Source organism: Dipodomys spectabilis, unplaced genomic scaffold, assembly GCF_019054845.1.
Source record: "Dipodomys spectabilis isolate Male_0828 unplaced genomic scaffold, ASM1905484v1 ptg000001l, whole genome shotgun sequence".
Taxonomy (NCBI): Eukaryota; Metazoa; Chordata; class Mammalia; order Rodentia; family Heteromyidae; genus Dipodomys; species Dipodomys spectabilis.
This window is the reverse complement of record NW_024870678.1, coordinates 3,416,444-3,428,664: the sequence shown is the minus strand read 5'-3', so window position 1 is coordinate 3,428,664 and position 12,221 is coordinate 3,416,444. Positions and strand designations below refer to the sequence as shown.

Below are 12,221 nucleotides of genomic sequence, written 5' to 3'. Positions count from 1 at the left end.
ACTTGATGCAGATTCCCCCCACATACACACACATCATTTGAATTTCTTCATATCCATAGCATTTACTCCTAGCCATGATTTCATCCCAGCTTAAGAGCCATGATATTCAAGGTACTATTGACCTCTTGTCGACTCTTTTGGTCTAGTTCTTGAGGACAAGCATCTAATTATAAATACCATAGTATTTCATCCCTACTCTCTTAAGTCCGGATGGCTAATGCTTGTCTATCTATCTGATGTGGTAAAAAGGGAATCAGCACCAATTCAAAGACGTGAGATAACTTTGTCCATTCCATTGTACACCCCTACCCTAGGCTACCTTTGGTGGGTATTTTTTCCTTTCATGACTGCTGCCAGTGGTGATATGAGAGGGAATTTATTTATACAAAAATGTGGAAGAGAATCTACTGAACCACTCGACCACAGGAACCCACTTGTAGTCATCTGCTCAGGATATCATAACAAAATACCACAGCCAGTAGTATTTAACCTATGGAGATTTATTTTCTCATGGTTCTGGAGGCTGGAGATTCAGATTAAGAGTTCTCTAGGCCGCTGTCCTGGGCTTGCAGTGAGCTCCCTTCTTACAGTGTTCTTACAGGAACAACTCTTTTTTTTTTGGTGGGGGATGGGGGGGGGGGGGAGATACCAATCCTGGTGTGAACTCAGGGCTTGGGCACTGTCTCTGAGCTTTTGTGCTCAAGGCTAGTGCTCAGTCACTTTGAGACACCATTTCTGGCTTTTTGGTAGTTAATTGGAAATGAGTCTCACACACCTTCCTACCAGGGCTGTCTTTGAACCACGATCCTCAGATCTTAGCCTCCTGAGTAGCTGGGATTACAGGTGTGAGCCACCAACAGCCAGCTCGTCCTCTTCTTATGAGGACACTAGTCCCACTAGACTAGAGCCTTATCTTTGTCCTCTTTTAGCTTTAATTATCTCCTTAAAAGCATGAATGTGAAAAGGGAGACTGGAGGTGGGGACACTAGAAAGAAGGAGAGGAAAAGGACAGTGACCGGGTGACAAAGAGGATTGAAGTATATATGAAGACAGTGTACTGAAACTCACCAAACTCTATTTGGAAAGGGGAGCTGAAGGGAGGAATGTGAATATAATAGAAGGGTGAACATGTTCAACATACACTGTATGCATGTATGAAATTATCACAATATTGTTCACATATGCTATTCTAAAATAAAATAATTTTAAGGCCTTATCTCCAAATAACAGCCAATTGGAAAATTAGGGCTCCAAGCTAAATATTGTAGGGGAAAAATAAAGTCAATCTATAACAGCACTTTAAGAATGGATCTATGTACGAGGACAGATAAGCCTATAAATATATACAAGTGTCTTACAGTCCCTGGATGCAGCATTCACTAACCAAAATCTAAAGCTATGCTAAAGGGTGAAGAACTGTATTTGTTATAGCCAGAAGCCAGTTAGGAAATGTTACCCTGATTGCATCTGTATATGAAGTAATTCATACTTTTTACACATTAATATTTATAGTTTCCTTTATTATGTAAGAAAGGGTTTGTTTCTTATTTTACAATATCTTTCAAATCTATTGGAAAGAAATGGTGTATAAATTGAAAGCAACTTACAAATTCAATTGTATTGCAGCTAAGTGAAGGAGATACACTCAAACCAGTAGGAAATGCACTGAATCCAAGTTACCCTGTAATCCATCGGCAGTATATTTATTTTTTATCTAGTAAGGCAACTAAAGAAAAATTTATGAAGAATCCAATCAAATATATCCGGCAACCTAAACCAAAGGCCACTGTGCCTGTTAGGATTATGATTGTGGGGCCACCAAAATCTGGGAAAACCACAGGTAAGCATGTTTTTGTCTATGTCTTTCTTGAACATGATACTATCTCCTGAAACCTAGCACCGCTTCTCCAGAAAATCGACTAGCAAAACTGAGATGGAAAAGCAGTCATCATTAGATAGGCCAATAACTTGATGAAAAGCTGGTTAGTGATCTTTCCATTACTATAATGAAGTATCTGAGATAATGAACTTGTAGAAAACAGAGATGGCTAGGCACCTGAATCCTAGCTACCCAGGAGGCTGAGATCTGAAGACTGTAGTTTGAAGCCAGCCTAGCCATTAAAGTCGATGAGATGTTTATCTCCAATAAACTATCAAAAAAGTCAGAAGTAGAGCTGTAGCTCAAGTAGTAGAATGCTAGCCTTGAGCAAAAGAAGCTCAGGGACAGAACCCAAGCCCTGAGTTCAAGTTCCAGGACTGGCAAAGAGAGAAAGACAGATAGACTTATTTTGGCTCAGTTTCAGAGGGTTTCAGTCCATGGTCAGCTGGTTTAATTGCCCTTGGACATGTGGCTTGGCAGCAAATCATGTCAAGGAACTCATGATGGAAGACAGCTCTTCACTTTATGACTGACACACACACACAAAAAGATAGAGAAAGAAAGAAAAGGAGAGAGAGAGAGACCAGATTCCACAATCCCCTTCAAAAGCATGACCTAGTGATGTGAAACCTCCCACTGGCCCCTGCTCTTAAAGGCTCTACACCTTGCAGTAGCACCAAGAACTGGGACTAGGCCCTCAACACAGGAGCCTCTGAGCATCAATCCAGACCAGAACTGTAGCATAGAAAGAAAACAGTCAGAAACAAACCCAACTCCAAAATAGCCCAGGATCAGGTAGTTTTAGAGAAAACTTACATCAAACTTTCAAAGAATTAAAGCAAAAGGTAATTCTTCTTCTTCTTCTTCTTCTTCTTCTTCTTCTTCTTCTTCTTCTTCTTCTTCTTCTTAGTAGTAGTAGTAGTAGTAGTAGTAGTTTCCATAGCAGGAGAAAACACAGATTCCTAGTTCATTCTTTATTTTCTTTTTTTTACTAAGGGATATAATCTTTATCATCAAAAAGGAATAAAGAATACAGATCTATTTTATTGTAATTATTAACATACATTATTTATATAAATTATGGCCTTCGCTGTGACACTTCCATACATATCTATTGTGCTTGAAGCATGTCAACTCTCCCTACCTCTCTTTCTTTCATCCTGATTCCTAGGCCCCCTATTCCATTCTAGAAGTTTTGAGAGAGCCTTGCTATTGATGGCACCAACCAGAGGCTAGAAGTAACAGATGAATATGTGAAATGAAAAAGTTGTTTTATGTTTTTCAGTTGCCAAAAGACTTGTAAGTGAGTATGGCTTAAAGCGTTTGTCAATTGGAGAAGCTATGCGTGGCATATTAAACAATTTCCCCCAAACAGAGCTGGCACTTATGTTAAATTGGCATCTTCATAAAGGAATGACAGCTCCCGATGAACTGGCTATTGAAGCCTTAGACATTTCCATGATGGAAAGCGTTTGTAACACTGCGGGGTAAGTGAAAGGGGTAAAGGAGGGGGAAGAGGGAGGCACACCAGTCAAGAAGTTGTTTTTCTAAAGGATTTATTCAGGTTTAGGGATTTCACTCAGTGGAAGAGCACTTGCCTGGTAAGTGCAAGGCTCTGAGTCTGGTCCTTAGTTCTGGATTAAAAAAAACAACTAAAGGCTTCATTCTAATTCTTAAATTCTGAGCAAATGTTTTCTTTTTTTTTTTTTTTTTTTTCCTTTGTCAGTCATGGGACTTGAACTATGGGCCTGGGCACTGTCCCTCAACTCTTTAGCTTAAGGCAAGTGCTCTACCACTTGAGCCACTTCTGGTTGTTAATTGGAGATAAGAATCTTATGGACTTTCCTGCCCGAGCTAGCTTTGAACTGAGATCCTCAGACCTCAGCCTCCTGGGTAGCTAGGATTACAGGAGTGAGCCACTGGTGCCCGGTTGTTTTACTTTTCTGTCAAGGTAAAAGTTGGCTTGAAAATTCACATGTAAGATAAGCCAATGGGCAACATCACTCCTTGCAGCAACCCTGAGTGGAATGAAAACTCCTAGGCCACAGAGGAGGGTACAGCAGTTCCATTCCCAGGAGCACTTCTCACTGCCCCTTCGGAGGAGGTTGGAGGAACAGCCCTCACTTGCCCGGCTGGCTGCTCTCACTCTGGCCCAGATTTCTACCCAGGGAGCAATGTCCTTCTCTTTTTGCTACATTTGGACAACAGAGCTAAGTGCTCAGGCTTTCTTCATTTAACCCTCCACTGCCTGACCATTGCTCCTCCAGTAGAGCCTCTCGCCAAAAGCAATAGGAAAAGCTTTCCCCAGGGAAGCCTAACACTGAGCCCTCGAGCCTAAATAAATGGCCTAGAATCCCCTGGTTTAATTAAGATTATGATAGCCAGGCACTGGTGACTCATGCCTGGAATCCTAGCGACTCAAGAGGCTGGGATCTGAGAAATGCAGTTTGAAGGCATCCCAGGAAGGAAAGTCCATGAGACTCTTATCTCCAATTAATCGCCAAAAAGTGCAACTGTGGCTCAAGTGGTAGAGCACTTGTCTTGGGCAAAAAAGCTCAGGGACAGTGACCAGGCTCTGAGCTCAAGTCCCATGACTGACCTGGAAAAAAAAGTAGACTGCTCTGGAAGATGGAAGACAATGAGAGAAAAGAAATCTGGAATTTTAATTTGTATGTTTCTTTTTGTTAGTGTTGTCATTGATGGGTACCCTGTAACTGCATATCAAATGAAGCTCTTAGAAGACAGGTCAATCATTCCCATGATCATCTTTGAAATGGATGTGCCTTCCAAGGAGATTTTCAAACGATTGATCTTGGATAAAAAGAGTGAGCAAAGGTAATATGCATGATTAAAACAATGACAAAAGGCTGAGCTTCATGTGTTAACAGCCTTTCTTATTCTTCTGTTTCTCTATTAGCTTACTTTACCCATTGCACAATAGTGCACAGATTATAGCTATCAAGAATGCAAAGTACAAAAAAAATATTATTGATATTAGGAAATATTACCAAGAACAGCATCAGAACTGGTATGTGATTGATGGATTTCACAATAAGTGGTGGGTATGGAATGAAGTCCTTAAGAACATTCAGATGGTGAATACATACATGCAGACATACATGGAAAGAATAAAAGAAGGTAAGGAAATATTTGAAAAAAGTAAAATAAAATGTGACTTTATCTGGCCCATATTACCACAATTCATTAAATTTGAATGATTGTCTTGACTATCTTTATTAATATTTTAAATAATACTAACCAATTATCCCAATTATCATGGTGCTGTGACCTAAATGTTTGTGTACCCTCTACAGCTCATATGCTGAAAACTAAACTCCATGCAATAGTGGGATCTTGGGTTGGGAAGGTGACTCAGTGGTAGAATGCTTGCTCTGCAAGCCTGAGGCCCTGGGTTCGATTCCTCAGTACCACATAAGCAGAAAAAGCCAGAAGTGGCACTGTGGCTCAAATGGTAGAGTGCTAGCCTTGAGCTGAAGAGCTGAGGGACAGCACGCAGGCCCAGAGTTCAGGCCACATGACTGACAAAAAAAAAAAAAAAAAGTGGGATCTTTCCTGTAATCCTAGCTATTCAGGAGACTGAGATTTGAGGTTTAAATGGTTTAAAGCCAGCTTAGGCAGGAAAGTTTATAAGACTCTTATCTCCATAGATAGAAAACAGACAGACAGATAATTATGTTAGTAGTTATATGTTAATAATTGTTATAATAATTATATGTTAATAATAGGAATAAATAATCTCCACATATATAATAATTACATGTCAATAATAGGAAAAGCTGCTTGCATCGACAAGTTATGTATCACACCTCAAGAGCTGGTTTCTCGCCTGGGAGAATTTGGACAGTACTGCCCTGTCAGCCTGGGAGAATCCAATGAGTTAATTGACTGCTCTGGAACTGACTCCTTGGAATTTGCTGCAGAATTCAGGGGGCACTATTATAAAATGAGTTCTAAGGAAAAACTAAATGTAAGCTTTCTTCTAACTCCAAATATTTACTAAGAAAACACCTTATTTTTCTTGAAAGTCATCAGATACCAAGGGTTGTCATACCTGGGAACACCCAGCAATTCCCAGGAGCCCCATTACTGCAATCTGTGACTCTGGCCAGTGAAGAACTCAGAAACAGTCCTGAGACTGCATCTCAGAGCACATATTGAAACATAGTAGAAGTGCCTGGTTAGTGATGAACCTTTGACCTTAGCTAGCCTATCACATTGGAAGAGTCTCACACAAAGAGGGTGCTGAGCCTAAAGGGCTCAGCATACAGGAGGCATCCTTCAGGGATTCCACTCCGAATTCAGGCTACAGAAAGAAAGTGAGAGCCAATCTGTTTCCCGAGCTTTAATTTTTTTTCTATTACTAAAATTCCCTAGATACTTTATATACTTGTGCCTTAATATCTGTGGAAGATTGGTTCCAGGATTCCCCATCTTATGTAAAATGAAGTCCTGTTTGTATATGACCTGTGTATATCCTACCATATATTTTAAATCTTCTCTAGATTACTTATGACTGATACAATGTAAATATATTTAAGTGCTGTTATACTGTATTACTTAGGGGAAAGGAAAGGAAACATCTATATATGTTCAGTTCAAGACCAGTTTTGTTTTCTAAATATTTTTATTCTATTTGCTTAAATCCGAAGATACAAAACCCACTGATATGGAGGGACAACTGTTTATCCCACAGATATAGAAAGCTAATGGTAGTCCAGTTTAATAAACTACAAATACAGTTTTACTCTGATGTTGTGATGTCCATAATTGGATAATATACAATAGGCAGTAGTAAAAAATGATTACAGATGCCTCAGCATTTTACTTTCTTCCAAAGAATTAGAAATTTTTTCATTTCTTTATTAAAGGGTCTATTTATGTTTTCCTTCTTACTTATTAGTAATCACAGAAACTTAAAACTAGAAATAAGGGCCAGGCAGTAATGACTTACAACTGTAATCTTAGCCACTCAAGAGATCTGAGGATCTGAGGATCAAGGTTTGCAGCCAGCCTGGTCAGAAAATCTATTATACACACACACACACACACACACACCAACACCAACAAAAACTAGAAGTGACCTTAAAGGTAATGTATCTGCTCCACTCCCTCATCTATATAAAATGGTAACTAATGATGTTGGAGAAGTTAACTCACCTGTCATTCAGTGAGTTAATGCAACCAGTTGATGATACAGCAGGTCAAGAAGATGGGCCAGCAGATAACTGTGCACTTTCCAGTGCTTGTCACACAGTAGAAGCTCAGCAAATCAGTTTTGAATGAATGAATGGGTGAAACAAGAAATTGCCTATTAGAGAATGTTACTGCAATATGGAGGGCAATTCTCAGACAATTCGAAAGTCAGAACACTGCTCCTAAAAAGAACCAGGAGAACCCCTGTGAAATTCTGATTGGCTGTTTTCAATGGTCTTGTTCTTGTGGCTCTTTTTTCACAGAAATTTTTGGAGAACCCAGAATTATATGTGCCTCCTCTAGCACCTCACCCACTCCTGTCTGATGACATGATCCCCAAAAGACTGACAGCATCGGAGCTGAAGAGTCGGTTCCCAAAGTGTGCAGATCTCCAGGGCTACTGTCCAGTGACCTATAAGGATGGACAACAAAGGCAAGTCCTTGCCCCTCACCTAAGTGCAGAATGATAACCCCACTTGCAAGGAGTGCGTCATGCCACAAGCCTAATGTGCTCATTACCTGGGGAAATGTTTCTTCCTTGAGCTGCATAGGCAGGAAAACAAAAACCTTGTTGACATTTTGCTTACCTGTTTCTAAATGTTAATTACACAATAGGGTGTTTTGTTTTGTTTTTGGCCATTCAGATATGAAGCCCTAGTACCTGGTAATAATGAGTATGCCGTAGAATATCGAGAGCATATATACATTTGTGAGAGTGAAGAAAAACTTCAGAAATTTTTGAGGTGAGATTATGAGATCCCAGATGTCTATAAAGTATTCTCTATATTCCGTGCACCATGCTGGGAACTTAGGAAGGGGAGGAGAGTGATATATATATAAGGATATAGAGAGAAAGAGAGCATATATACTTACACATATGGTATATGTAGTATATATACTACGTATACTATATACACTACATATATATATACTACAATATGTAGTATATGTGTAGTTTGTAGCATATAGTATGCATATAATATGTATATTTACATATAGTATGTATACATAGTATATACAGTATACTATATATGGTATATACAGTATACTATATAGTATATATAGTACATATACTGTATATATAGTTGTGTGTATATTATATATACTATATGCTATACATGCACATATATGTATATATATATATATACATGGACACATATATACATACATAAACACACACATATACACACATACGATGGTGAAGAAGGACTAGTGCTTGTCCAAAGCCCAGGGCTTGGGGGTGCTATAGATTTACCTGACCACAACAGAATGTGATGAGCTTCCAGGGTGGGGAACTGCCTCCAGTTCTGGAAAAGTACAGCAGAGAGGCATGACTGAATTGTCCAAATGAGGACTAGAGAGCTTAGAAGAAGGAAAGAGGGACAGATTCCAAACAGATTCCAAACAGAGGGATCTGCAGCCCTGAGGATTAGGGAACCGCAAGAAATTCAGCCTGGCTGAATGTGATATGAAGAAGGTGAACAAACAAAGGTGAGACTGAAGGGAGTGAGCAGAGCTAGAGTGTGGAAGGCCAGTAATACCACCACACTGCTCTTGGATTTAACCATACAGGCAGGACAAATACACTGTCTGGTTTTAAGTTAGGTCAGCGGTAGAATCGAGTTTGCTGAGAAGGGTGATGAGAATGGATGAAGAGCAGGAATACCATTTACAAGCTGATAGAGTAATCCTGTTGTCCACAGGAGAGTTTAGGGAGAGACTGAAACCCTGGGGAGGTGGAAGCAGAGGGGAGACACTCTTGATAGGGACGACAGACCTACAGACTTCTGAGCCGTCAGGCCAGACAAGGACCGAGACAACTGCCAGATGAAGGCGTGAGCAGGTGGTCTTAGCAAAAGTAGTTAAGCACACTGGGGCAGGTGTGGCGCAGTAAGCCAGACAGGAAATGAAGAGCTTTCCTTTCACCAGAGATTACAGACATTACAGAGATTATAGCTGCAGGGCCAGGAGGAAGAGTAGCTGGGGGAAAAGCTTGGATGTAGAACAGAAGTGGTAGCGACCCCACCAGCAGGGGTTACAAGAAGTTATAATGGTTAAATGTTTCTTTAATCTTCCTAGATTTTAAACATTCGTAACTGATTCAATTTCACTACAAAAGTACCATACAGACCAACCAAATGTCACTGGCAGAGAGACCTTGTACAGTGGCTTAGTATTGCCAATGAGGCTTTTTGAGTTTAATTGCACATAGTGGGGAGCTGTTAGTTGCTAGAAGAGATACAAGGAAGAAGAAGTAAAGGTAGACTTCTTCTTGTTTAAGGGGGAAATATGGGCATGTTCAGATATAGAGGCATGAGAGGGAACCAAGAAAGTAGGAAATGCTGAAGATCCAAGGGAGAGAGAAAGAGAAAGTGCTATGGTAGAACCACTGGAGAGAGGGTGCCATGGGGACCCAAAGTATGATCAGGGACAGTCTTCGATGGGAGGCATATCCATGAAAAAGAAGACAGTGCGTGTGGTCCTGTTTGTGATGACAGCTGAGGTCCATAGCTAGTCCTATCCTAGCTAGGTCCATCCACTGGTCCTATAGCTAGAAAGCAATACTCAGAGAGTTTGAATTTCAAGGAGAATAAAGAAAGATTTGGGGGGCTGGGATTGTGGTTTAGTGGTGGAGTGCTTCCTAACATACATGAGGCCCTGGGTTCGATTCCTCCATATCACATAAATAAAATTTTAAAAAAAAGAAAAAAATATTTAACCCATATAGTGGAGCATACTAGTAAGCCCATCACTTGCAGAGACTGAGGCAGGAGGACAGCGAGTTTGAAGCTAGCCTGCGCTAGAGTGAGATCTTGTCTTTAAAAAAGCTATCCCCTCTCCCCCCAGTAAGTGTTGTATAGTTGCTATAAAAAATAAGACAACAATTAAACTGCATGCTGGTGGCTCACATCTATAATCCTATCTACTCGGGACTGAGACCTGAAGCTAGCTAGCTAGGATGGGAAAGTCTGCATCTCCAATTAACCAGTAAAAGTCCAGAAAAGTGGAGTTGTGGCTCAAGTAGTAAAGAGATAGCCTTGAAAAGCTAAAGGACAGTGCTCAGACCCCAAGTTCAAGCCCTAGTACACACACACATACACACAGAGAGAAAGAGAAAGAGGGAGAGAGAGACAGAGACAGAGAGAGACAGAGAGAGAGAGATAATAGATGAGTAGGGATGGCGGAGGGGTGGCTATGAACTTCTAGGAGCTCCAGTCTTCCTTCTCACTTGTATAATTTTCTCCAATGATGAGAAACAAGTGGTGAGCTTTATTGTTTGTCTATGTATATTCCCATTCCTATGCATGCAGAATGAGTATATTTGTGAGCATTCAGCTAATGAATTTTGTGTTCTTAGGTCACCAATGAACTACTGGGATCAGAAGCTTCCACAGAAACTTCCTCCATTAAAGGAACCCATATCCCTTACTAGTCTTCCTTTGCCTGGATATCTGGAACAGGTTTAATTGCATGATTTTCTGTAACACACATTATAAGAAAATGTTGTATCTTTAAAGTAGATTTTTTTTGATAGTGGTGAAGTTCAAGGCTGAGTTTTAAGTTGTATGTGCACTCTTCACCTACTTTGTTTATGGGAAGTTGTTAAAAAAATAAAATGTGAAAAGCTCCAATTTCCATAGCTAATTCCTAAATATCTGCACTAAAGCAAAGAGACAGTAGATTGCTGCAAACTTACTTATATTTGGCTTGAATATGTAATTTGGCTCCTTTTTTAAAAAAATTTAGTGTCTATAAAATTTTTCATAATTTTTTTTGTGTGAAAATACTGTACAGAGTGGTTACAATTACATGGGCAAGATAATGAGTACATTTCTTATCAAGCGTTGTAGCCTCCTTTGTTTCCCCTTCCCATCCCTTCCCATCCTCCCCCCGCCTCTCCACCCAATCCTTCCCACCCCCCTGTCCCCCCACCAAAGTTGTAATGTTCATTTTCGACATAAGGACTTGTACATCTCATTGTTGCAATGGGTCCACCTGTATCCCTATTTAAACGATTTGTTTTTCCCCTTCCCCTCCACAAATTATACCAACATCAAATACAGGGAAAGCAGGGGTTATACTGTGGGGGAGGGAATTTTTTTTCATAATTTAAAGCATGGAGCTCAGTCTCAGAGAGGTTCATTTACTGCTTAAGAGTTGAACTACAGAACCAGAACAGGTGGGCCACAAAACCCTTGTCCCAAATACAGATAAGTTATCTACCCAAGTCACATCCCATTTATCTGAATCTACCTCTTTTTTTAAAAAAATAATAAGCCTTAGGTCAAATCATAGTTACTTAGGAGGCAGAAATCAGGAAGAAGGTGGTGGTTCAAAGCCAGCTCAGGCAAAAAGTTAGAGAGACTTCAACTCAGTAAACAAGCCAAGCATGGAGGTTCATGCCTATGATCCCAGCTATGGAGAAGATTGTGGTAAGAGAATAGAGGCCCTAGGACAGTCTATACAAAAAAAAGGTGAGACCTAACTGGAAGCATAAACTAGAGCAAAAAAGGCTGGAGTTATGGCTCAAGTGAACATGCAAGTGCAAAGCCCTGAGTTGAGATTCCAGTAATACCAAAAGGAAAATTAAAGCTTATCAGTTGTCAACTTCCATTTTTTGTTTATTTTTATTTTTTATTCCATTTTAATTTTTTTATTTTTATAAAATAAATGCCTAAAGGATAATTTTATACTTTTATCACAAATTCTAACCACCTGTCCTTTCTGCTTTCCTAGAAAGTTAGCTGTCAGTCTGGTTTAATATCAAAATGCCAGGTGGAGTGCATCAAGAAGGGAGTGTTCTCATAAATCCACATTTTGTCAGGACAGCTCCTTACCTTCTTCCTTGCTCTGAGCACTTGTCTGTAGTAGTCTGTGGATTCCTACTCAGGTCGCCAAAGATCCTTAGAGTTAGAGGCAGGCTGGCCAGTCCTGAGAATGGAAACTAAGAGGAGCCAAAACAACTCAAAACCCAGCATCCCCTTTTATCTTTTTTGATGTTTTGTTATGGAAATGTCAGACATAAAAAAAGAGTTACATAATAAAGCCCAAGTGTTTATCCATCATCCAGTGGACACTGAGCCAATTTGCCCTTCATTTTTCCTAATCAAATGTAGTTTATGTTTAT

The 12,221-nt window shown here is 39.9% G+C and overlaps 1 protein-coding gene across 1 annotated transcript in view; it reads left to right on the top strand.

Moving 5' to 3' along the window:
- Window positions 1-12,221, top strand: part of Ak9 (adenylate kinase 9) — a 91,233-nt gene that overhangs the window by 74,322 nt on the left and 4,690 nt on the right. The window contains exons 33-40 of the mRNA XM_042693545.1: window positions 1,627-1,840; window positions 3,165-3,366; window positions 4,568-4,714; window positions 4,797-5,017; window positions 5,671-5,867; window positions 7,357-7,526; window positions 7,738-7,836; window positions 10,452-10,554. Of these exons, the coding sequence (XP_042549479.1) occupies window positions 1,627-1,840; window positions 3,165-3,366; window positions 4,568-4,714; window positions 4,797-5,017; window positions 5,671-5,867; window positions 7,357-7,526; window positions 7,738-7,836; window positions 10,452-10,554 (1,353 nt within the window). The remainder of the gene's footprint in view (window positions 1-1,626; window positions 1,841-3,164; window positions 3,367-4,567; window positions 4,715-4,796; window positions 5,018-5,670; window positions 5,868-7,356; window positions 7,527-7,737; window positions 7,837-10,451; window positions 10,555-12,221) is intronic.